Source organism: Cyprinus carpio, chromosome B1 (genome assembly GCF_018340385.1).
Source record: "Cyprinus carpio isolate SPL01 chromosome B1, ASM1834038v1, whole genome shotgun sequence".
Taxonomy (NCBI): domain Eukaryota; kingdom Metazoa; phylum Chordata; class Actinopteri; order Cypriniformes; family Cyprinidae; genus Cyprinus; species Cyprinus carpio.
The window spans coordinates 8,553,137-8,575,330 of record NC_056597.1 but is presented as its reverse complement, the minus strand read 5'-3'; the positions used below and the strand labels follow the sequence as shown (position 1 = coordinate 8,575,330).

Below are 22,194 nucleotides of genomic sequence, written 5' to 3'. Positions count from 1 at the left end.
TCTGTAATTACAGCAATATAGCTAATATTTTTTAATCAAACTGATTACATTTTATGACAATTAATCAAATCTCATTTAATATCTGTGCACATCTCTCTTTCCTGATTCAGACAAAACAGCTTCTTCACTGGAGAAAGCAATAAAATGGATAGATGACTCAGATTTGAACTGGAAGCAATAGTTTAAAGTTAAAAACATAGTGATGGACTTATTACAAACTTGTGGATTGTTGTATGTTTTAATCAGCTCTCATTCTGACGGCACCCATTCACTGCAGAGGATCCATTGGTGAGCAAGTGATATAATGCTATTTCTCAATATCTGTTCTGCTGAAGTAACAAACTCATCTAAATCTTGGATTGCCTGAGGGTGAGGGTGACATTTTTAGCCCATTTTCATTTTTTGGGCAAACTGATCCTTTTAGACCTGTGAATACTGTTAAAACTAAATTTCATTTTGTAAAGTATTAGAAAGCAAAACTGCAGTCCATATTACAATAAATCATTTTTTGATTGTGATCACAAAAAACACAAGACATATCTGTTATCATTTATTTTTACAAACATTTAACCTATATCACCTTTATCTCTCTGTACTCTTTATAAATTATAAAAAATAATGTACAATTAGTTTACTATGAACAATACATTATGACCTGATTGCCCAGAGTTTTCCCTTGCCCTGCTTGAAGTAAGCACTCGGTTCTCTTGCGCTTTTGACGTTTGCACATTGCAACTTGAAGTTTGTCAAGTGGTCTCAGTGTCCCAAACATGTGTTCAGGTACAAAGAGCCATCAAAGAATCAGCTAATGAACATGGTACAGTATTGTGCGTTTGTATGTCTGGTGGAAGCGAAAGAGACTGCAAATGCGTATGTTGCCATTGAAGATATGCGTGTATGTAGGCCTGCTGTGTTGGAAAAAAATACTTGCCAACATGCAGAGTGCTATATTATCATGTCCTCTATAGAAGAACATTTTACTGCAAACTTGCACCTCAAATATTCTCCACTGACTATATGACAATAGTTTAATAGTCGCAAGGCAAACTGATAAAATATCAGAGGTGTCTATAGAATCTGTACACCAAAGTAGACTGAACAAATGTGTGCAGTTCTCAAATCTCGGTCTGAATGGATTTGTCTAAGTTTGTTCAATTTGACTGTGGTGCACAGGAGTAAGAAAATGGCTTACAGTCTTCTGAAAGGTCAGACTTTTACCACCTCGCTGACAGCCTGAGGAAGTCAATGGTTTTGTGTGGCATTTTTTTTTTTCAACATAGCAAGATTAAGCTCTCCACTCCCTACCTTGGCTCTTTTCTTGGTTTTCTAAAGACTGCACATATTGCTTAGAAAAGGAACTAAACAAAAGGCAACCAAAAAAGAAACAAAGTCACACGTACATATAAATATCAGGATAAATATCAGATGTGATAAACAATGTATAATAGCCATTTAAAGCTGAAGACATTCAACAGATCCATAGTCTCTCATTTCAGAAGCTTGATGAATAAACCAGGAAAATCTCTTAAGACACGTAATTTAATACATTAAAATAGCAAATATGCTATTCAAAGTTCTCAGGTTTGGAGTCCAGTCAATCACAGAACTTGCAGGATGATTGACAGATGACATCTTCGTAACAACAGAATGGTGCCATTGTTTACTGTGGTTCCTCCGGGTAAATGGTCCAATTTTCCTGTTACACACAGTCCATCAAGAATACAAAAAATTCATGACATTAGGCATGTTTCTTCATGGTCTTTGAGATTGCTGGATTATGACAGAAATTTAGGGCTGTGGAGCATGTCTCATGATGATAGACAGACAGTCCAGACCTGAAGGGTGTGTGTGTGTGTGTGTATGTGTGTTTTGGGGGTCTAGCGATGCCGGGAGAAGCATTTGTATGAGAGTATGTGTATGTGTATATGTGGATTTTCATACATGGAAGCCACTCTGTTGAACGTGGAGGAACTGCAGTCGTAGTGCTTGTATGCTGCTCACTATCCTCCTCTGGTGGCCAATCAGAGACACTCCGATTCTTCTCACATCACTGTTGAGAAAACAACAGGATGAGACTTCTGAAACTGAGGCAATTCATTGGCAAGTTCATGAAGAGTATGAAGTGAACATACATATATTTACAGGATAAAAATAATTTACTGCTTTAGTTTATTTATGGATTTAGATGAACTAGGGTAAAAGGCATATTTGATGTTATTCTCCACTCAACCAATAGCTGGCAAAAAACTCACCACAGCACTTTTGTAAACGTCCAATATGCATGTGGAAATTTAGCTGATACTTAACGCAGTCACAAGTAGAAACACAAGTTCTGTGCTAATTTAGTATAATATTTATTCATTCATTCCACCAATGAATGAATAAATAAATATCTCACAATTCTGATTTTTTTTTTTGTCTCAGGATGTTTTTCTCTGGATGTAAACTCGCAATTGCAAGGAAAAAAAAATCTGAATTGTGAGATTAAAAAGTTGCAGCTGACTTATTATTATTATTATTATTATTATTATTATTAATAATTTATTAATTTTTTTATTTAGTGGCGGAAATGTTTTTTTTATAAAGATTTAATGTTTTTCCAAATGCTATAGATTTATGTAGCAAATGGTAATTGATAAAATTACATAACATGTTTTGAGACAAAGTCTTTTAATTTAATTTAATCAACAATGAAGAATTAAAAATATGGTATTTGGGGTAAAAAGCATCCATAATGTTGAAGCCAAAAATCATAATAAATAACTGGCTGAATTTTCCAGTTGTTGACATGACATGGATGGTTAATATAGTTTATTAGGTCTGGTGTGCACCTTAGACATAACCACCAAATAATCACCAAAAATATGATATTAATCATATGATATAATAAAATATATTTATTTTTACTACTGCAGAGCCATATTGAATTATTATGGGATTTCCTTCAAATTGTGTAAAAAGCTTTCAGAATCTTTCATTTTTATAAATATTTGTTCCTGTTTTACAATGAACACTTTAATGACCGTATATTTATTAAACAAAAATAAATACTTTTATTTATCAAAATAAACTGAAAACAGTAATGTGTAATGTATTAATGGGGTAAAAGGCCCTCTCACCACCTAATACATTTATATGATTTTTAAACAAAATAAATGTATGATTTATTTAACTACAATATATGTTTCTCCATCTATGGTCAAAACAACAACAACAACAACGAAAACATTTATATCTATTTTTTTTTTCTGCAATCATACACAATGGTAGTAGTGAATTATTTATTTATTTATTTATGTATGTATGTATGTATGTATTTATTGCTTGCTTAGCCCTGTTGTACCCAACTTAAATGTAACATTTGTTTGCTTTGCTAGATGACAATAAATGCAAATTAGCATAAATCACAATAGTCTTTTAAAGCAAGCCAAATAAATTGAACTAAACCCACTAAACAGAGTGAACGTGATAATTTTTTTGCATGCAAAACAACACCAGGAACCTAAATGGAGTGTAAAGAAAGCAATGAGCAGGACTTCAGCAGTAGCTTTGGCTCCACTTACTCAATAGTCATGGTGGATATGGAATCCAGGGTTGTGTATCCTGCTGCTATGAAGTTGTTCTTGTACTGACTCATTTTGATAGAATCCAACCAATCACCAATAGATATGAAGAGAGGGTAGTCTGGCATATCCTCAGGGGATTCTGGGAAGCTGTTTAGACACACAACACATACTGTATGAGAAACAACAACAGTTTGGCTCACGTTTCCCACAGGGCAAGAGACACTACTTCAGTGTAATCAGAGTTATCTGTCAGTAAACACTAACAATTTCAGTTTAAAATGATCAGTTCAACACTGGTACTCATTTTGATCCTAGTAAGCAATTAAGTAAGCAATTAAAATGTAAAATTTTTAAATGTTGTTGTAATCCTTCTACCTGTTTACATCTTCCACCAGTGTGAGCAGGCTGCTGGGATTGCGGATCAGCTTGTCTAGGAAGCTGACAACATCATTAAACTGTGGCCGCCGACTGCGTTCCTTCTGCCAACAGAGAAGCATGAGCTGGTGCAGGGCCACGGGGCAGCCCATGGGCGCAGGGAGCCTGTAGCCCTCCTCTATAGACAGGATTACCTGCAGGAAGACACACAGAACTCTACTGGGATACAAATTCTTCAAGACCATCTATATTATCTTATTTGCAAAGCTTTGTGTGTGTGTGTGGGGGGGGTGTATCTTCATAATAATGCTATTACTTGTTAAATTTCTTAGAATTTGTAATTTGGTAAATGTGATTATTATTATTTTTATTTAATTTTTTTGGTATATTTTTGGTATATTTACATTTTTGTAATTTTTTTTATACTATATATTTTATATTTGTAATAAAGCATTCAAAGTTTTACACAAAACTGAAATTGAAAAATATTGAATGATGTTTACAACATATATTTTGCCTAAAAAAAAAAAACTAAAATACATTTTGCACCTAAAAAAAAAAAAACCTGCCTTAGAAAACGCTATTGTTCAAAATTTAGTAAAATTAGAATAGACCAAGTGACTCACATCTTGGTTGGACATCTCCCAGTAGGGCCTTTCTCCATATGACATGACTTCCCACATGACAATACCGTAGCTCCAAGCATCACTGGCTGAGGAAAACTTTCTATAGGCAATAGCCTCGGGAGCTGTCCAGCGGATGGGGATTTTACCCCCCTGACAAAACAAAATCTTTTCTTTTTATTATAATAGCAAGCAGCATCACTTTGTATTTCCTAGACAAGATTGCTTGTTATGCAATGATGAGTCATAATTGAGCTTTTCTTGGAATATAAGTGTATAGAATGACACACTCAGACCCCTGTAACAAAAAGTTCAGATGTATTCAGACACATTTAGCATCTTATTATAAATCTAATTACTCAATCACTCCTCAGAGTAAGCCCTTAATCTCATGTTATACTGCTTAGATAAACTCAATCCCATTCACTAACACACGACGAGCAGAGCAGTGCTAAGCTCCAGAGATTCTGGATCAGCTTTGGCTGTCTAAGGAGCACAGATTGTTATTAACTCTGAACGGCCCTGAATTTAAATGAACCAATATTGAAGCGGGTGTATGTGGCTTACTGTGGTGGTGTAAGCTGCCTCCGGGTCGTCCTCCAGCACCCTGGACAGACCGAAGTCCGACACCTTACACACCAGGTTGTCATCCACTAGAATATTTCGAGCTGCCAGGTCCCGGTGGACATAGCCGATGTCGGACAGGTACATCATACCTGAGGCAATGCCACGCAGCATACCAACCAGCTGGATCACGGTGAAGTGTCCGTCATGCTTCTACAAAAGAAGAGAGAAGAGAAGAGGAGGACAGGCAAGAAAAAGGGATAGAGAGGTTTATCAGAATGAACAATAAATATATTAACATTTAAACCAAACCTGACAGCAGAAATTGTTGAATAAAGTTGTTATTTTTGTTTTCTTTGCACACAAAAAAGTATTCTCATAGCTTCATAACATTAAGGTTGAACACTGATGTCAAGTGGACTATTTTAACAATGTCCTTAATACCTTTCTGGGCCTTGAACGTGTCAGTTGTGTTGTTGTCTATGGAGGGTCAGACAGCTCTCGATTTCATCAAAAATATCTTAATTTGTGTTCCAAAGATGAACGAAAATCTTACAGGTTTGGAACATGAGGGTGAGTAATTAATGACAGAATTTATTGGTAAGGTAAGGTCCAATTCTTTCTATTAACAAACCAATAACTATGACTTTTGCCTCAATAAACTCCTAATTTGCTGTTTATTAATAGTTAGTAAGGTAGCTGATAGGTTTAGGTATTGGGTGGAATTAGGGATGTAGAATATTGTCATGCAGAATATGTGTTTTATAAATACTAAAAACCAGCCAATATGTTAAAGTGATAGTTCACCCAAAAATGAAATTTCTGTCATTAATTACTCACCCTCATATCATTCCAAACCTCAAGACCTCAAGACAAATTAAGATATTTTTGATGCATCTCGAGAGCTCTCTGACCCTCCCATAGATTGCAAGGATCACACGATCAAGGTCCATAAACATAGCAAGGAGATCGGTAAAGTAATCCATGTGACATTTCAGAGGTTTTTAATTAATTTAATGAAGCTACGAGAATACTTTTAAGGGCTCCCATAGCAAATACAGTGCACATAGCCCAGAATTCCTAGCAATGGCCCTGAGGGTGAGTAATTAATGACAGAATTTTCATTTTTGGGTGAACTATCCCTTTAATGATAGGCATGCTAATAAGCAACTAGTTAGTGAGAATGGGTCCCTATACTAAAGTATTACCAAAATATTTAGATTTTTAGTCATTTTGGATTATTTTATTGCTTGTTTTTTGTTTGCTGCAGACCCCAAATGGACCCCAGGCCCCTGGTTGAGAACCACTGTTTTAGACTGTCACACCGCATTGACATGTCAACTTTCTAAAAGCATTTCATATCAACTATCGATCTGCTGGCAAATTAGAAAATGCTCTCTCTAGGTAGGTCATGTTTATGAGCAATGTCAGGTGTGGTGTGCCATATTAATGAATGGAGTTCTTGTACCCTCAGAAAAGAGTCCAAGGAGCCATTCTCCATGTATTCCACCACTATCATCACAGGCCGACCTACAAAGAGGAAAACAGGACACATGTAAATAATGGACTAGGTTATACAGAAAGAAACAGAGGGGAATGGGACAGACATGCCACATTACTCAGCTGTGTCTTTGCATGACTACAAGTCAAACCCAAAAGTTCACTTTTGCCTTCATCATCAGTGCTTAGTTTCTATGAAATGAAGGTATAATGCTGCTACATTAACATCTGTAGAACCTCTATTATTTTAATTAACTACTCCAAACAGCCTTAGTTAATCTATAGAAGCATGGTAGTTCCAAATAGATGAAAGACATGACATAACACTAGAATCATACACTGAGAGTTTTTTGTTTCTTCTTTTTTATCTGGAGGTTGCAGGTAGTTTGATTTATAGTGTGAAATCAGTGATTGTCTGCATGTCAGACCGAAGCTGTGAGTGTATCAAACTTGGCAGAGTAACACACAAGTTTATTTCCTGCAGGGAGAAAACAGCTTTTGGCTGATGATGATCCAAGTTATTCTGTAATCAGTTTCAATTAGACAATTTGCATCCTCAATGTTCAATAGCAATACTTCACGATTTCCTTATCTGTTTTATTTATGCATTTATTTGTTTATGCCCTGCCATGCTATTCAGACATAGTGAGAATTCAGACATAGAATTGCATTAAACTCATTACTGAAGGGTATCACATTACTGTTCAAACATTTAGGCTAAGTAACACTTTTTTTAAAAAATAAATTATAACTTTTATTCAGTAAGGATGCATTAACTGATCAATTGATCAAAAGTACTTTTTTTTTAAATAAATGCTGTTCTTTTGAACATTCTATTCATCAAATAATCTTGAAAGAAAAAAGTATTATGGATTCCATACAAATATTAAATACTTAACATTACTCAGAAATGTTTCTCGAGCAGAAAATCAACATCATGATTTCTGAACGATCGTTAGACACTGAAGTCTGGAGTAATGGCTGCTGAAAATTCAGCTTTGCCATCACAGGAATCAATTACATTTTAAAACATATGTAAATTCATAAAAGTTATTTCAAATTGTAATAACATTTCACATTATTACTGTTTTTACTGTATTATGATCAAATAAATGCAACCTTGGTGAGCATATGAAACTTCTTTCAAAAAAACAAAAACAAAAAAAAAACCTCAGACATATATTATAATATATATTATGCAGCTGTTTAAATCTTCAGAAGGCAAAAAGAAAGCAAAAAGCTTCTTACTCTTTGTAACCACACCCTCCAGTCTGATGATGTTAGGATTATCAAACTGTCCCATGATGCTCGCCTCTCGCAGGAAATCCCGTCTCTGACGCTCAGTGTATCCCCCCTTCAGAGTCTTTATAGCTACAGGAATTTCCTTTTTGCCTGGGATACGGAGCCGGCCACTGCACACCTCCCCAAACTCTCCTGCAGGATACACTTGAGTCCATATTCACTGACTAACATTTAGGGTTACTGCTTGCATTTGTATATGTAAAACACTAGATGGCAGTCAAACTATATCAAAGTTCACAAGTCTCTTTACAAGGATTCTCCTTGTGGCAATTATTTCACATTGAATTATTTCCTACTTATCTCACTGAAGATTAGATTCTAATCATTTTGTCTTCTGAGAATAACAAAGTGATTTTTTAGAGAGGCATTTAAGAGCCTAACTGTGAAAATGATCTGAAATATATTTTAATTCGACACATAAGAGAGACCAGAGCCTAGATCTAGAGACTAAAGGAGAGAAGAAATCTGAAGCAATTTTTTAAAACATTTTTGAAGAACTTTATCTTCTAACCAATTTATTTTTAACTCATGACACACTTTCATTTTATATCTTGCTGCAGAAATAGCAGGAGTAGATTATGGGCTACTGAGTATCAGACTGAAGTGAGCTTTAAAAAGAGCTCTGACCTGCTCCGATGACTCTTTCGATTCGGATACGAGATGGATCGATTTCCTTGGCAAACTCATGAACGGCCTGTGAGGGGTCCTCGTAAGTGTCCGGGTCAATGTAAGTCTTTAATCCTGGGAATGGCACTATAAAAAAATGTCAAAGGTAAAAAAAAAATAAAAAATATTATTTTTTTTTTTCTCCTGAATACATTTAAAATATGAATACACAGTATCTGAGTGAGTATGTAATTAAGGTCTCATACCATGCCCATTTTGATACTGTGTTCTTTTTTTGTCTTCTGACTTTATCTTAGATTTTATGTACCACTGACACCTGTTCAAATAAAAAGAAATGTAATTGATCAATGGTTTTGTTGATGTACATTACATAACACAATTAGAGACTTCAGCGGTGTCCATGGTTCTGAAGCCAGTGTCCCTGTCCATGGTGCTGAATCATGATTATTAACCAGAAAGACTCAAGACATATGGCTGAACAGCTCCCCAAATGTTGAAATTAAAATAATGCTCCTCCAGGGAAAACACCTCAAGAGTGTTCAATTGTAAATTAATTTCTTTTTTCGAGAAATGAAGACACTGATCCTGTCCGTCATCAAGAGCTCTTGATTTATTTGAGAGCTGCTCACAACAGCCTCCCTGCAAATCTGCACAAGCAGCTGAACACGGTGCCATCAGCCCCTGCAGCTGTGTGAGGATGTGATGGCACAGGGGCTGGCTGAGTGAGGTTTCACACAGTGTGCTGCACATGCTGATATTGCGAATCGCAGGATTGTGTGGCATGTTTAAGCTTGCTGTCAGTCTCACAGCAGGCCATTTCATGGCAGCAGACACGGCCGCTGCCGGGAGGCTGCAGCATTCCGACTAATTAGGCAGCGACATGGCTCAGCCAATCGGAAAATAGGAAGGTGCTCCGTGGCCAACAGGCCTATTAGGAGATGGCTGGATAAGCAAGGAGCTAAATTAAGGATAAATGACTGAATGAAAGAAAAGACATATCCATGACATCCACAGACAGACAGACAGACAGACAGACAGACAGATAGATAGATAGATAGATAGATAGATAGATAGATAGATAGATAGATAGATAGATAGATAGATAGATAGATAGACAGACAGACAGACAGACAGACAGACAGGTAGACAGACAGACAGACAGACAGACAGACAGAGATAGATAGACGGACGGACGGACAGATAGATAGATAGATAGATAGATAGATAGATAGATAGATAGATAGATAGATAGATAGATAGATAGATAGATAGATAGATAGATAGATAGATAGATAGATAGCAAATGCAAATAAACACAACATCTGTTTGTCTATCCTGGAGCATATTTACCTGCCCCCTCATTATTTGCTCCCTCATTACCTGCCAGTGATGAGAAGGAAGAGGGTGAGAATGATGAGGAGAGAGAAGCCCCCCACTGTGGCTGTAACAATCACCAACACCTGGCCCTGATCAGCTACCTCCTCAGAGTCTGACATAGTGAAAGAGTGTGTGCGTGTGTGTGTGTGTGTACGTGAAAGAGCAAGAGAGGGAGAAAAAAAGAGAAAGAAGCACAAAACAATGAAGTCACTTTCAAGTTTACATTTGGTCAGTCAGTGGGGATTCTATCAGTCTCAGAAATAGATTTAAAGGGTTAGTTCACCCAAAAATTATAATTAGCCCATAAAGTACTGACCCTCAAGTAATCCAGTCGGAGTTATATTAAAAATTGTCTTTGATCTTTCAAGCTGTTTAATGCCACTCAGAGGGTGCAGTGCAGTGCATCAGTCCAAAAGAAGTTAAATAAAAAGTGCCCATTCATAAAAAAGTGTCTTACACGGCCACAGGGGTGAACAAAGCCCTCCTGTAGCGAATCGATGCATTTTTGTAAGAAAAATATCCATATTCAAAACGTAATAATCACTTTAATGTAGCTTGCGCCAACAATTGTACATGGAAGCAGCTCCGGGAGGATGACGTATGAGGTCAGTTTTGTGTAGCCTCCGGTGAGTCTTGTAAATGGAACAGTTTGTTGACGGGAGCAAAGAAAGGTAAGTTTTCTTATTTTAGCAAAGAAAAACCAGTCTCCTCTTGGCTTATATCAAAATCCTCCAACATTCTTCTTTACAAATCCTCGTTTTGTACTTCTAATTAGTGACTGTTGTTTTGCTTTGATCTCTCCCCTGCGCTTCCGCATTTGTCACTTTTGAGTGTTGCATGCGCAAAGCCGACATCATACGTCATCCGCCATCCACCCGGAACTGCTTCTGTGTACAACCGTGAGCGCAAGCTAGATTAAATTGATTATTACGTTTTAAATATGGTTATTTTTCTTACAAAAACACATTGATTCGCTACAGGAGGACTTTGTTCACCCCCCGGGGCCATGTGAGACACTTTTTATTAAGGATGGGAACTTTTTATTTAACTTGTTTTGGACTGATGTACTGCAACATCCGCTAAGTGGCATTAAACAGCTTGAAAGATCAAAGACAATTTTTAATATAACTCCAACTGGATTCGTCTGAAAGAAGAAAGTCATATACACCTAGGACGAATTGAGGGTGAGTAATTGATGGGTTAATTTTCATTTTTGGGTGAACTAACCCTTTAATGCCAGGAGAATGGTTGGTGGGTCTTTAAATACATTCGGTGCACTACGATAAGCCAAAAAGCAGAACTGAAATCACACAGTACTTGAAGTCATTCACAGTAAACATATAGTGTTCCCTTCTAACATCTGTTTAAAACTCTACTCACGTCGCTGACATGGTATGACCACCATCTCAGAAAATTGGGCATAACTACAGTGTTTTAGGCTAACAGGTATTGAAATGAGGCATTTTTAGAGAAACTCTTACTCTCGTCTCCTGTGGTGAACTCAAACTTGGGGCTGTAACTGCTGTAGCCGGCAAGGGTACGAGCACGGACGTGAAAAGCGTAAACCGTGGAGGGCTTTAGTCCAGTCACTATCACGCTCGGAGACTTTGTACGTGTAGAGGAGTAACTTAACTGTTCCTGTTCCTATAAATATAAAGGTAGAAAGAAAAATAGATTCTTCATTTAGCATACTGTTCATTATGTAACTGATGTTTTCAGTTTTAAGGCATCTTTACACATCTGAGTTTAGGCTGCTCGTTGCCTACTCAAAATTACAATAAATAAAGACATTAATGACACATAAAAATCTGAGTAAAGTATGCCAGCTATAAAGTAAAGTATAAGTAAAGTATACGGATATAATTGATGTGTAAATGGATTTATGCCACCTCTGAGAAGCTTTTAATGATTTAAAAATGAAGCTGGTGAGTAACCTTTTCATAATACTTGATCTCGTAGTCCAGGATGGCAGCATGCGGCTGCTCAGTTTCCTGCCAGGAGAGGGCGATACTAGTTTGAGATGCCCAGTCTTTTCTCACCACACCTACCAGAGATGGACCTGAAAGGCAAAAACAATTAGTCAGTGATTGTGAAAAGTTTTTCTGATGCAATGAGAGTTTTAATATGTACTGAAAATGGATTTGTTACTCTAAGCTTTTCTTAACAGGTCAATTTACTGCCATCTGGTGTTTGAAATGATAAACAGCACCTACAAACCATTGTCCCAAAACACCTGGTTTTACTATATGCTACTTAGAAATAAGCTTTGATATGCTTAGGTGTTTTGTCAGTAACGCTGTTATACATTAATCAAGTTTTTAAATTGATTAATAAAAAAATAACTGAATTTACACTTTATTTTGTGTCCTTGTTACAGTGTAATTATACATTTTAGTACTGAGTAATATTAATTAACTACATGTACTTATTATATGGATAGGGTTAGGATTAGGGTTTGGCTTTGGGCTACTTGCATGTAGCTATGCATAATTTATTGTTATTATAATAGTTAGTACATGTAACGTGTAACAAGGTTACACACCTTAAAATAAAGTGTTACCCAGAATTGCAAATAAATCACATAAAAGCACAATTCATCATTGTTTGTGTACCCTCTCCTATTATTATTTATTCTTCTTTTTCACATTCTTTTAATTTGCATACCAATGTACTTTGACGTAAAAGTTGCATGTGTGGATATGTGTTTGTTCGACTGATTTTGTTTGATTGATTTGTATTTCTTGGTTATTCTTCGTTATTCTTGTTCTAAAATCACATATTGATGCAGTTACTTTATGTGGTTTCTGAGCTGGAAAAGAAAATAAATTAAAGTAAAGAAAATAAAAGCTTTGGACATTATAACACCTGTGCTGCCAATAGCAATTAAGCTCTGATACTGTGTTTCCATTTAAGTGTATTTTTTCTTTTTTTAAACAGTTGGCTTTAAAATCTTGAACATCATTGTAATTAGTCAGCTCTGCTTATGCTATGTAAAGATAATGCACTCAGTCATGGCTTAGTCAGGTGGAAGAACACAAGAAAAACACAAGGAAAATCCATTAAGGATCTGCATCTGAGGCCATTTACAATTAGCACAATTAGTGAAGTCTACAAGCCTCTGCACTTTACATGGTGGTTCGTGCACATGCTCACATAAACAATCCTATACACCACAAAAACTGTTTGCTGCTGCTTTCTAATATTGTACACTTCAAGAAAACATTTCGCTTTTTTTCTCCCTTTTCACCTCAGCGACTGAAATGACGCCCACAGGTAGGTGGAGTCGATCTCTAATTGAATCCTGGAGCAGATTAAAGTAGTGGGTGAATGGCATTAGCCTGACTGATTGAATTTCTCCCAGGTAAATATTCACTCTGGAAGCCCACTGAGACTGCCAGCACGGTAATCACTACCTCTGTCAAAGTAATCAATCTCTCACTGTTAAAACAGCTGGGAAAATATAAGGGGTGGACAGGGAACGGGAGGCTTTTAGGTACAGCAATTTGCAGAGAGAGAGAGGATTTGGGCAGCCGGTAAACAGCAGAGACCAGCGCTCAGAGATGTGCAGCATTGGGCGGCACTGCCTGAGGTCCTCTGGGATATCAGCGAAAGTGATTTGAAGAGAAAGTAAGAGAATAAGACATCGGTTTTGCTAGGGTTACCAGTTGTGATACAATCTCTGTCTCTGTCAGTCTTTCTCGGTAACCACAAAGGCTTTATCTAAATGTGCGATGCTGTCTTTCTTCCATCTACTACGTCTCTGCAAATTTGCTGTGTGGAGATATATTGGAACGGTGTTTGATGAGACCCCCATGTTGTTTTTCTGACTTGACTCAGCACGGCGGGAGATGCCACGCACTGAATCTCTCTCATGAGAGGCAGCTCATCTTTTATTGAGAAGGATCGGCCCGCGCAACTCGTGACATCTAACTACTTTAGAAGCATGCGAGGAAGAGACTCGCAGGTTTGCACAGAAGTATTGAAGACAGAGTGACTGTAGAGGACAGGCAGCACCTTAATAAATGATGAAGCGTCATCATGTCGCTATTTACAGAGGTAGAGATTGATTTCAGAATGAAATATTACACAGGAAGGGAGAGGGCAAAAAAGTCTTATTTTTTCTGATTCTGTGACTGCCTGACCTTAGCTCGAGTTGTCAGCTGGTGAAAGGGCAGGAGGCTGAACTCAGTTGGATGACTCAAAACAGACCCAGTGAAGGACAGCCGGGGAGTTAGTTCACGATTTATTCAATATTTATCTTTATCTGTCTTAAATCTTTAACGGCACATTGGACAATCAGTCGGAAATTATTCTGAATCACATGCACTACCATTAAAAAATTTAGGGTCATTTTTTTAGACTTTTATTTAATACTTTTACTGAGTAAGAAAACTGTCAATTGGTCAAAAGTGACAGTAAAAGCACTTATGATGTTATAAAACATTTATATTTTAAATTAATTTGGTTCTTTTGAACATTCTATTCATCAAAGAATCCTGAAAAAAATGCACCAAGGATTCCTTAAAAACTAATAAACTGTTTACAACATAATAATCAAAAATATTTCTTGAGCAGCAAATTAACATAATAGAATGATTTCTGAATGATCACATGACACTGAAGACTGAAGAAGTGGTTGCTGAAAATTTGCATCAAATGAAATTTCAGCATACATTACAAAATAAAAAAAACTGTTTTACTGTATTTTTGATTGAATAAATACAGTCTTAGACTTTGCATTAAATACATTAATATATTTAAAATATTTTATGTTCAGAAATGTATGTATTAATGTACTGTATATACAAAAAACAAAAACAAAAAACCTTACCAACCATTTTTAATTTAAGTGAAACAGATGTTAATTCAGGAACCATTCTAAAGAATTCAGTTCAAGAAATAATTCAACAGACTGATTTAAACTGCTAAGCCTCTTTTTGATTGGTTTTGTATGCAATTTGTATCAATGATTTTAAGATTTTTCCCCCATTATTGCGCTACATTTTGTTTGAATCATTTTCAGTTTACGTAATTTAGTTTACTGTTGGGTTATTTAGTGACTTTTTATTGAAAAACAGTAAATCAACCTAGATTTCAATATGTCTGCAACTTTCAAGCTTTCTGCTAGGCCATGATTCTGAAGTACTCACAAAGTTCTGATGCCATTACTGACAAAAACATGAGCATTTTATTTGTTTCCTCAAACCACATTGTGAACAGAATTGTTCATCCGCCTGTGCAGTATACTGAATTGTCATAACAAGCCTTAGTTGGTAATTAGCCTGAAGCACCAACGATCACGCAAGGAGAAACCAAAAGGAGAAACTGCTAACACAAACACATTCAAACATATACATTCAAACCGAAGAAGAAAATAAGGCGCTTAATGTACAGTTATTATGCGAAGCTGACCTGCATTTTTATTTTAATTAGCTGTCCGGCTCCGCTTAAGGGGATCTTCCATTGACTTTCACCCCTGAATCATTCCAGACTCTTTATGGAGGCTACACAATGCCTAACTGATGAGTTTCCCACATAATCAGCAATCATACCACTCTAGTCAAGCAATCACCAAAGCCAGATTAAGGATAATTGGATGTTGCTTGTTTTCGCAGGGTGTTTTTTTTTAACATCACATTCTCTCGTAGAGTGTTTACCAAAATGACTGTCAAAGGAAATGTGGCTCATAAAAAAAAAAAGTATACTTGTGAGCTCACATACTGAACACGCAACCTAAGCTCTTGTTTTATCGATGTGGCTCTGGAGGGGACATGCAAATAGAAACTGTCCTTGCATCTACATTTCTCTGTGATTTCAAAAGATTTCTTATATGCATGAAAGGAAGCGGGGGAGAAAGAGAGCTCCTTTAATGCACATTTTCCTTCTATTTCCCATGGCTTGACAGATTTCACTCCCTCCCGCCCCATCCTAGAATTATATACAAGATTAAAAAGAAAATGCTTCCCTATAGCTCCTATAATCTTCTCCTCTAAGTGTATCTCAAGTAGTCCTGTTACAATAAGTGAACACACTCATCTGAGAGTGCTAAACCTGAGCTCACCACAGTTGAGCATTAGAAATGTGTAGGTGGAACTGCGGCATAGCGGTTAGTGCATATAGAAGATGTAGGTTTAATCCAATTAATTAATTGAATCCAGCAGTTTTAACACATATAATGGAATAAAAATGGAACAAATTAATCATGCAAATTCCATAATAAGAAATTTTACTACCATCAGAGCAATTAAAGCCTGAAGTGGCCTATTACCCTAATGTGCACAGTCAGCAGATCACCTCAACCACTTTTATTGAGAGCATTTGTGGGTTTTATCAGCAAATATATATACACACAACAGAGAAAGCAATTTCTCACTGGAGGAAGCAATGTTATGGATAAAGGACTCATTTTAACTGGAAGCAAAGTCTTAATGAGGGGCTCTCATTCTGACAGCACCCATTCACTGCAGTGGATCCATTGGTGAGCAAAAGATGTAATTCGAAATTTCTCGAAGAAGAAACAGACGTATCTACATCTTGGACTACTTAAGCAGCCTGAGTCAGTTTTCAGCAAATTTTCATCAAGTTTTACAGTGTAAAATAGTTTAAACATGTGAAATGTGTGTTTACAGCAGCTGAGGTTTTATCTGTCTGGCAGTGAATGAGTTTACCAGGTGCTCTGAGAGAGGGAAGATCCGACACAGAGTTTGACAAGGCCACGTTTGATTTGTTCTCAGCAATGAAAACAACTCCAATTCAGATTCAGAGATGAATAATGAGAGACGTTCGAGTATTTGTCTAAACACACTCAAAAATCATCCACCCCCAGATACACATGCGAGTCTCTCAGAGGCTCACAAACAGCAGCAATTAACTGGAGAATGAAGCAGCTGCAGTAAATATGCAGTCGATACGACAGAACTCAGGATGAGTGCAGGCCGATACATGTAATTGCAAACACATGTGAGATGTGCAGACACTTATTCTTTCTTTATGACTGTGTGTGTGGATGCATGGGTCGGTATATGTTTATTGAGTATGTACGAGAAGTATAAGAGTCTGTGTTTGTATGATTTGAGAGTCTATATATGGGCCAGTTGGTATTTATTTCAATTAAACTGGCTTTTTGGTAAACGCAGTGAGGCATTAATGCATCGAACACAAGCAGTTTGAGCTGAAGGGAGTCGGGTCATCATAATCAATACTAATTCACACTTTTGTAATTCAAGGGTAATTAACAAGCTACAGTGAATTAGCGTTCCACCTCTGTCTCGTCACGCTTACTGGCGGTGATGTTTTTAAGTAGAAATGCAAAATCTGTACATTTCTCATAATACTGCAGTATGTTTTGGATGAAATTGAGACGCTGCAGCAGTTGTGTGAAAAACAATGTGCTTGAAAACAGAACTGAAGAGCCAATCAAAACATCAGCTCAGTTCAGCTTCTAAGCCAGCTGTAACAAGCAAAAATAAGATGAAAAGCACAAGAGAGAGGCTGGAACTGAGTGAGAAAGTAAAAAAGAAAAAGGTAGATAGTCTCTAGGAATAATTGTTAGTTTCCGGTAACAGATTTGTCTTGGAGTGTGGAAAAAATAGATGATATTCTGTTCCCCTCCCCTGTCCAACCAGATCTTAATTACTGCACCTATATGGGCCATTATGTGCCAACACCTGGCCTCAAGGGAAAAATTTGTACATTGCATAATTTTTCACTTTGAGCTGTTCCCACTGCCAGGAAAAATAAATAGCTAAATAAATAAATAAAATCAGAGAGACACTGAGAGAAAGAGAGAGAGAGAGAGAAGGAAGGAAGGGGGTGGTAAAAAATAACACAAATAGGCTCTCTAATCCCTCTTTTTCTCTATTCCAGGTAAAGACAAAACCACAAAAATTAAAAGAAAATTGCACAAGTGTAAATATGTTCACAAAGCTAGATGTCTAGAGAATAAAGAGAAAAAAGCTTAGAACACCATCCTAAGTGAACTGAGGGGATAAAATAATGACTTGAAAAACAGTGTACTCTACATTACTGTAACAGATGCAGGGTTACTGTAAACTACAGAAGAAGCAAACAAAAATGAATAATCTGTGTATTAGCCAAGTAGCACTTCTTTAGCCTGCAAGGATTGCAACGTACAATAATACGAGAAGAAGAGTCCAAACAACCAGTGAAAACATCCAGTGGAAAGATCAAAGTTTACAGACTAGAAAACACAGACGTGTGTTTTATTCTGCTGGCAAGTCTTAGTCCTCCAAGACCATCAATGAAAATACCTCACAACTAAAACCAAAAATAGCTTAGGCAGAACCCTTCAGCACATGTCGATTTTGCATGGCAATTTTGATGGAAAATCTGTGAAAATCTACACAGAAACATAACGATAGTACAGTGGTGTTATATGTAGCTTTAAGCATTATTAATTGGTAAAACTTTAACATAAGATTCCATTTATTAACATTAGTTAATGCTTATTTATGCTCTTATGTAAAAGAAGTGGCCTCAATTATTTTGAATGTGCACATATAGTGTTCTTCCCATATTAAATTTATATTTATTATTATATATATATAAAATATAAAATGTATAAGTATATTTAAAAAAAAGACTGTACTTGAGAAAATGTCACTTAAAAGAGAGAGTTTCTTAACACACTTAAGTACAATCTCAAATGACTACATTTTAATCTTTTGCTGTGATCTAAATGCAGTAAGTGCATTCATTTTGATTTGTTGACTTATTTAGTATTTATATTACTATTTATTGATTTTGCATTCAGTTGTATCTAGGACTATTATTTTGAAATTATTCATGGATTTTACTTTGCGTTCTCTCTTTATGTTTTTCTCCCTCTAAACCATTTCCCTTGGATACTTGTGATTATCACTCTGCATGTGTCCAATGTTCCCTCTAATTTTTTTTCTTGCTGAGAAAAACTTTTCTCTATTGGGCGGACATTTCGACCACCTGTGCAAAAACATTCTTTATACCAGACATGTACAGCGTGCACAAAAAAAAGTGTGTAACTTTTAACTTTAATGTGCTATTTGTATTTAATTTGACCCGTGACTAAATTATGTACATTTTAGATTACCTGAGAAAACTTTATATTATATATATATATATATATATATATATATATATATATATATATATATATATATATATATATATATATATATATATACATACAGTATAATACACTGCCATTATGTACATTTTAGATTACCTGAGAAAACTTTATATTATATATATATATATATATATATATATATATATATATATATATATATATATATATATACAGTATAATACACTGCCATTCAAAAGTTTGGGATCAATAATGTTTATTAAATAATCTTCTTATGCTCATCAAGGCTGTATCTATTTGATAAAAATATTGAATATTATTTCACAAAATAATATTGTGAAATATTATTGCAATTTAAAATAAAAGTTTTCTATTTTAATATACTTTAAAATATAATTTATTCCTATGAAGCATAGCAATTTTCAGCATCATTTCTCCAGTCTTAGGTGTCACATGATCCTTCACAAATCATTCTAATATGCTGATTTATAATCAATGTTGGAAACAGTTATGCTGCATAATATTTTTTTGGGACTTGTTATATTTGTTCGGGATTCTTTAATAAATAAAAAGTTAAAAAGGACAGTGTTTATTCAAAATAGAAATTTTGTGTTACAATATACACTACTAAAATGTTTGTGGTCAGTATTTTTTTTTTCTTTTTTTAAAGAAATTAATACTTTTATTCAGCAAGAATGTGTTAAATGGATAAAAAGTGATAATAAAGACATATTTTTAGAAAAGGTTTCTATTTTGAATAAATGCTGTTCTTTTTAACTTGTTTATTAATCTAAGAATCAAAGAAAAAAGTAAAACGTTCCAAAAAAAAAAAAAAAAAAAAAAGTAAAAATATTAAGCAGCACAACAGATTCATCACTGATAATAAATCAGCATATTAGAATGATTTCTGAAGGATAATATGACACTGAAGGCTGGAGTAATGATGCTGAAAATTCAGCTTTGCTCCACGGGAATAAATTATATTTTAAAGTATATTAAAACAGGAAGCCAATATTAGAAATTGCAATAATGTTTCACAATATTACTGTTTTTTTTTCTGTATTTTCGATAAAATAAATACATCCTTGATGAGCAGAGACTCCATTAAAAAACAAGGTCAATTATTTATTAGGTTTAATAATATAGGCCTAACATAATATAATATCAAAACAAACTGAAGCATGTAAACTGATAGAATAGAATAGAATAGAATAGAATAGAATAGAATAGAATAGAATAGAATAGAATAGAAACTGAAGCATTTAAACTGAGATCTGTAAGTTAAATATATAAAAAAGTGAACGTCAATTCTTCTATAACTATCTAAACATCCCTATGATGTACAGTTTGCACACTACACCTGTGTGACTGTAAATGTCTCTGAGTTTTGTTACCGTTCTGTGCCCATCATCCGCTGTTTCCAGCACTTAATCAAGCCACTCTTCTTTAATACATGATGACGTTTTATTTCACATGTCATTGCGTTTGCGTCGGCTCTCGAGTTGAGCTATTTCGTAGGCTACGCAACCATTAAAATATTCGGTTTCAACAGCGACTCATTTGGCGCACATCATTCCCTTTCTATGAAACTGTAAACCGGATTCACCGGTTCTAACTCTATCGTGATATCAACTCTATAGCGGTTTACCCGAGCATTGCAATTCATTCGCTTTCGCAAATAGCTTTCCCAACTCATTTATGCGTGTGCGCGGCACATTATTTCTTCTGCGCGGCAGCGATGGAAGAAGTGCGCGGCCGCGCGCGCGCGCAGCTTAGAGGGAACATTGCATGTGTCTTGTTTTGTTTCTCGTTTCTCCCGAGTACATATAGCCCTTTGTTTCCTGAATTCTTTGTCAGTCCTTGTTTTAATATGCTTTATTACACTATTCTGTTTTGTTTCGCTCTGGTGTTTTCTTTCTTTCTTAATTTAATAAACAATCCATCACAACCCGTGACACTAAGGCTATGTTAACACTGCAATAATTAATGCTTAATTCAGATTTACTGTCTCATATTGTCTGTTCACATTATTTAAAAAAAAAAAACATGGTCAGTATCAGATTTGAGAGTAAAACGATCACGGTTTTCATAATTTTTCTTGTTGATCTAGTGACGTAAAAGTCACATGAATTCTGATGACTGGTACCAATGGTACTTCATTGTATATTTATCATCACAAATGTGCAATTGCAGATACAATAACATACAGAACAAGTTTCAACAGAAATGACAGAAATGCATTAAATGACTTTAATTTGCATTTAACTGTACTACAGAACTTTACAGCAAAGTGTTACCAAATAACTAAATCATGAAATAATATTTAATAAACAAACACACAAGGTGCAGAAAGCTTGCAGAATTCAATAAATGACAGGCGTTCTAGTTTTGCAGAAATGGGTGCAGCTGTCAGTGCAGTTTCGTGTGGGCCTGCACATGGGAAATCACGCTGAAATACAAAAACATCTGAACTAGCACAAACTAAGCAGGCAGCTTTCACATTTTGACAGACCAGAATCAGAAAGACGAAATCATTATGATGTCTGACAGGACTAATCTGGGCTTATTAAGTCCATAATTGCATATTAATATGCCATTTTGCCAGCGATATCAGTGGCCTAGCAAATAAATCTTCATTAGAGTTTAAACAGGTGATTGCCATTTCACTCTTATGGTCTGTGTTGTTGACAGAAATTGTACAAGAATTGCAATCCATCCATCATCCTCTTAAATTCACAACTGAAAACAAAAACAGAAAGATTGGGGAAGAGAGAGATAGAGAGAAAAAAGAGCGAGAAAGACAGATGGCACCAAAATTGCTTGCGTCTTTGTTCTCCGATTCATTGACAATGCCCAGCACATATACATTAGCATTCCAGCATTCAAACAATATGTGTGCAATCACCGTCAGCCTGCCACTCACTTGCAAAGACACAGTGCAGTTAACTCTCCATTATAATGCCCTTCAGGGGAATAAGAAAGCTCTGCTCAGTCTCGAGTGCTTTGAGGGCTACCGTGGGGGTCAGAAGTCTGGATGTCTCTCTCTGTGTTCTCTTGCACACAGTCTGTCAAAATGGAGACAGTCACCCTAGTCTTTCCCTTTTTCCTTGTATCTCTCAATCTCTCTGTCTTTCCCTGGGGGACAGTGAAGTGTCAGCGTGTGTCTTTGCCCCTG

The 22,194-nt window shown here is 35.8% G+C and overlaps 1 protein-coding gene across 3 annotated transcripts in view; it reads right to left on the bottom strand.

Moving 5' to 3' along the window:
* Positions 1-222: 222 nt before the first annotated feature.
* Positions 223-22,194, bottom strand: part of epha6 (eph receptor A6) — a 97,987-nt gene continuing 76,015 nt past the window's right edge. The window contains exons 6-18 of one of the 3 annotated variants that reach the window (XM_042716465.1): positions 11,869-11,993; positions 11,416-11,578; positions 9,938-10,046; positions 8,803-8,873; positions 8,558-8,683; positions 7,877-8,062; positions 6,597-6,658; positions 5,132-5,341; positions 4,568-4,732; positions 3,942-4,135; positions 3,564-3,713; positions 1,942-2,050; positions 223-1,699 (exon numbers count right to left, since the gene is read on the bottom strand). In XM_042716465.1, the coding sequence (XP_042572399.1) occupies positions 1,661-1,699; positions 1,942-2,050; positions 3,564-3,713; positions 3,942-4,135; positions 4,568-4,732; positions 5,132-5,341; positions 6,597-6,658; positions 7,877-8,062; positions 8,558-8,683; positions 8,803-8,873; positions 9,938-10,046; positions 11,416-11,578; positions 11,869-11,993 (1,709 nt within the window). In that variant the 3' untranslated portion in view covers positions 223-1,660. The remainder of the gene's footprint in view (positions 1,700-1,941; positions 2,051-3,563; positions 3,714-3,941; positions 4,136-4,567; positions 4,733-5,131; positions 5,342-6,596; positions 6,659-7,876; positions 8,063-8,557; positions 8,684-8,802; positions 8,874-9,937; positions 10,047-11,415; positions 11,579-11,868; positions 11,994-22,194) is intronic. The other 2 variants (XM_042716466.1, XM_042716467.1) reach the window with 2 other exon arrangements.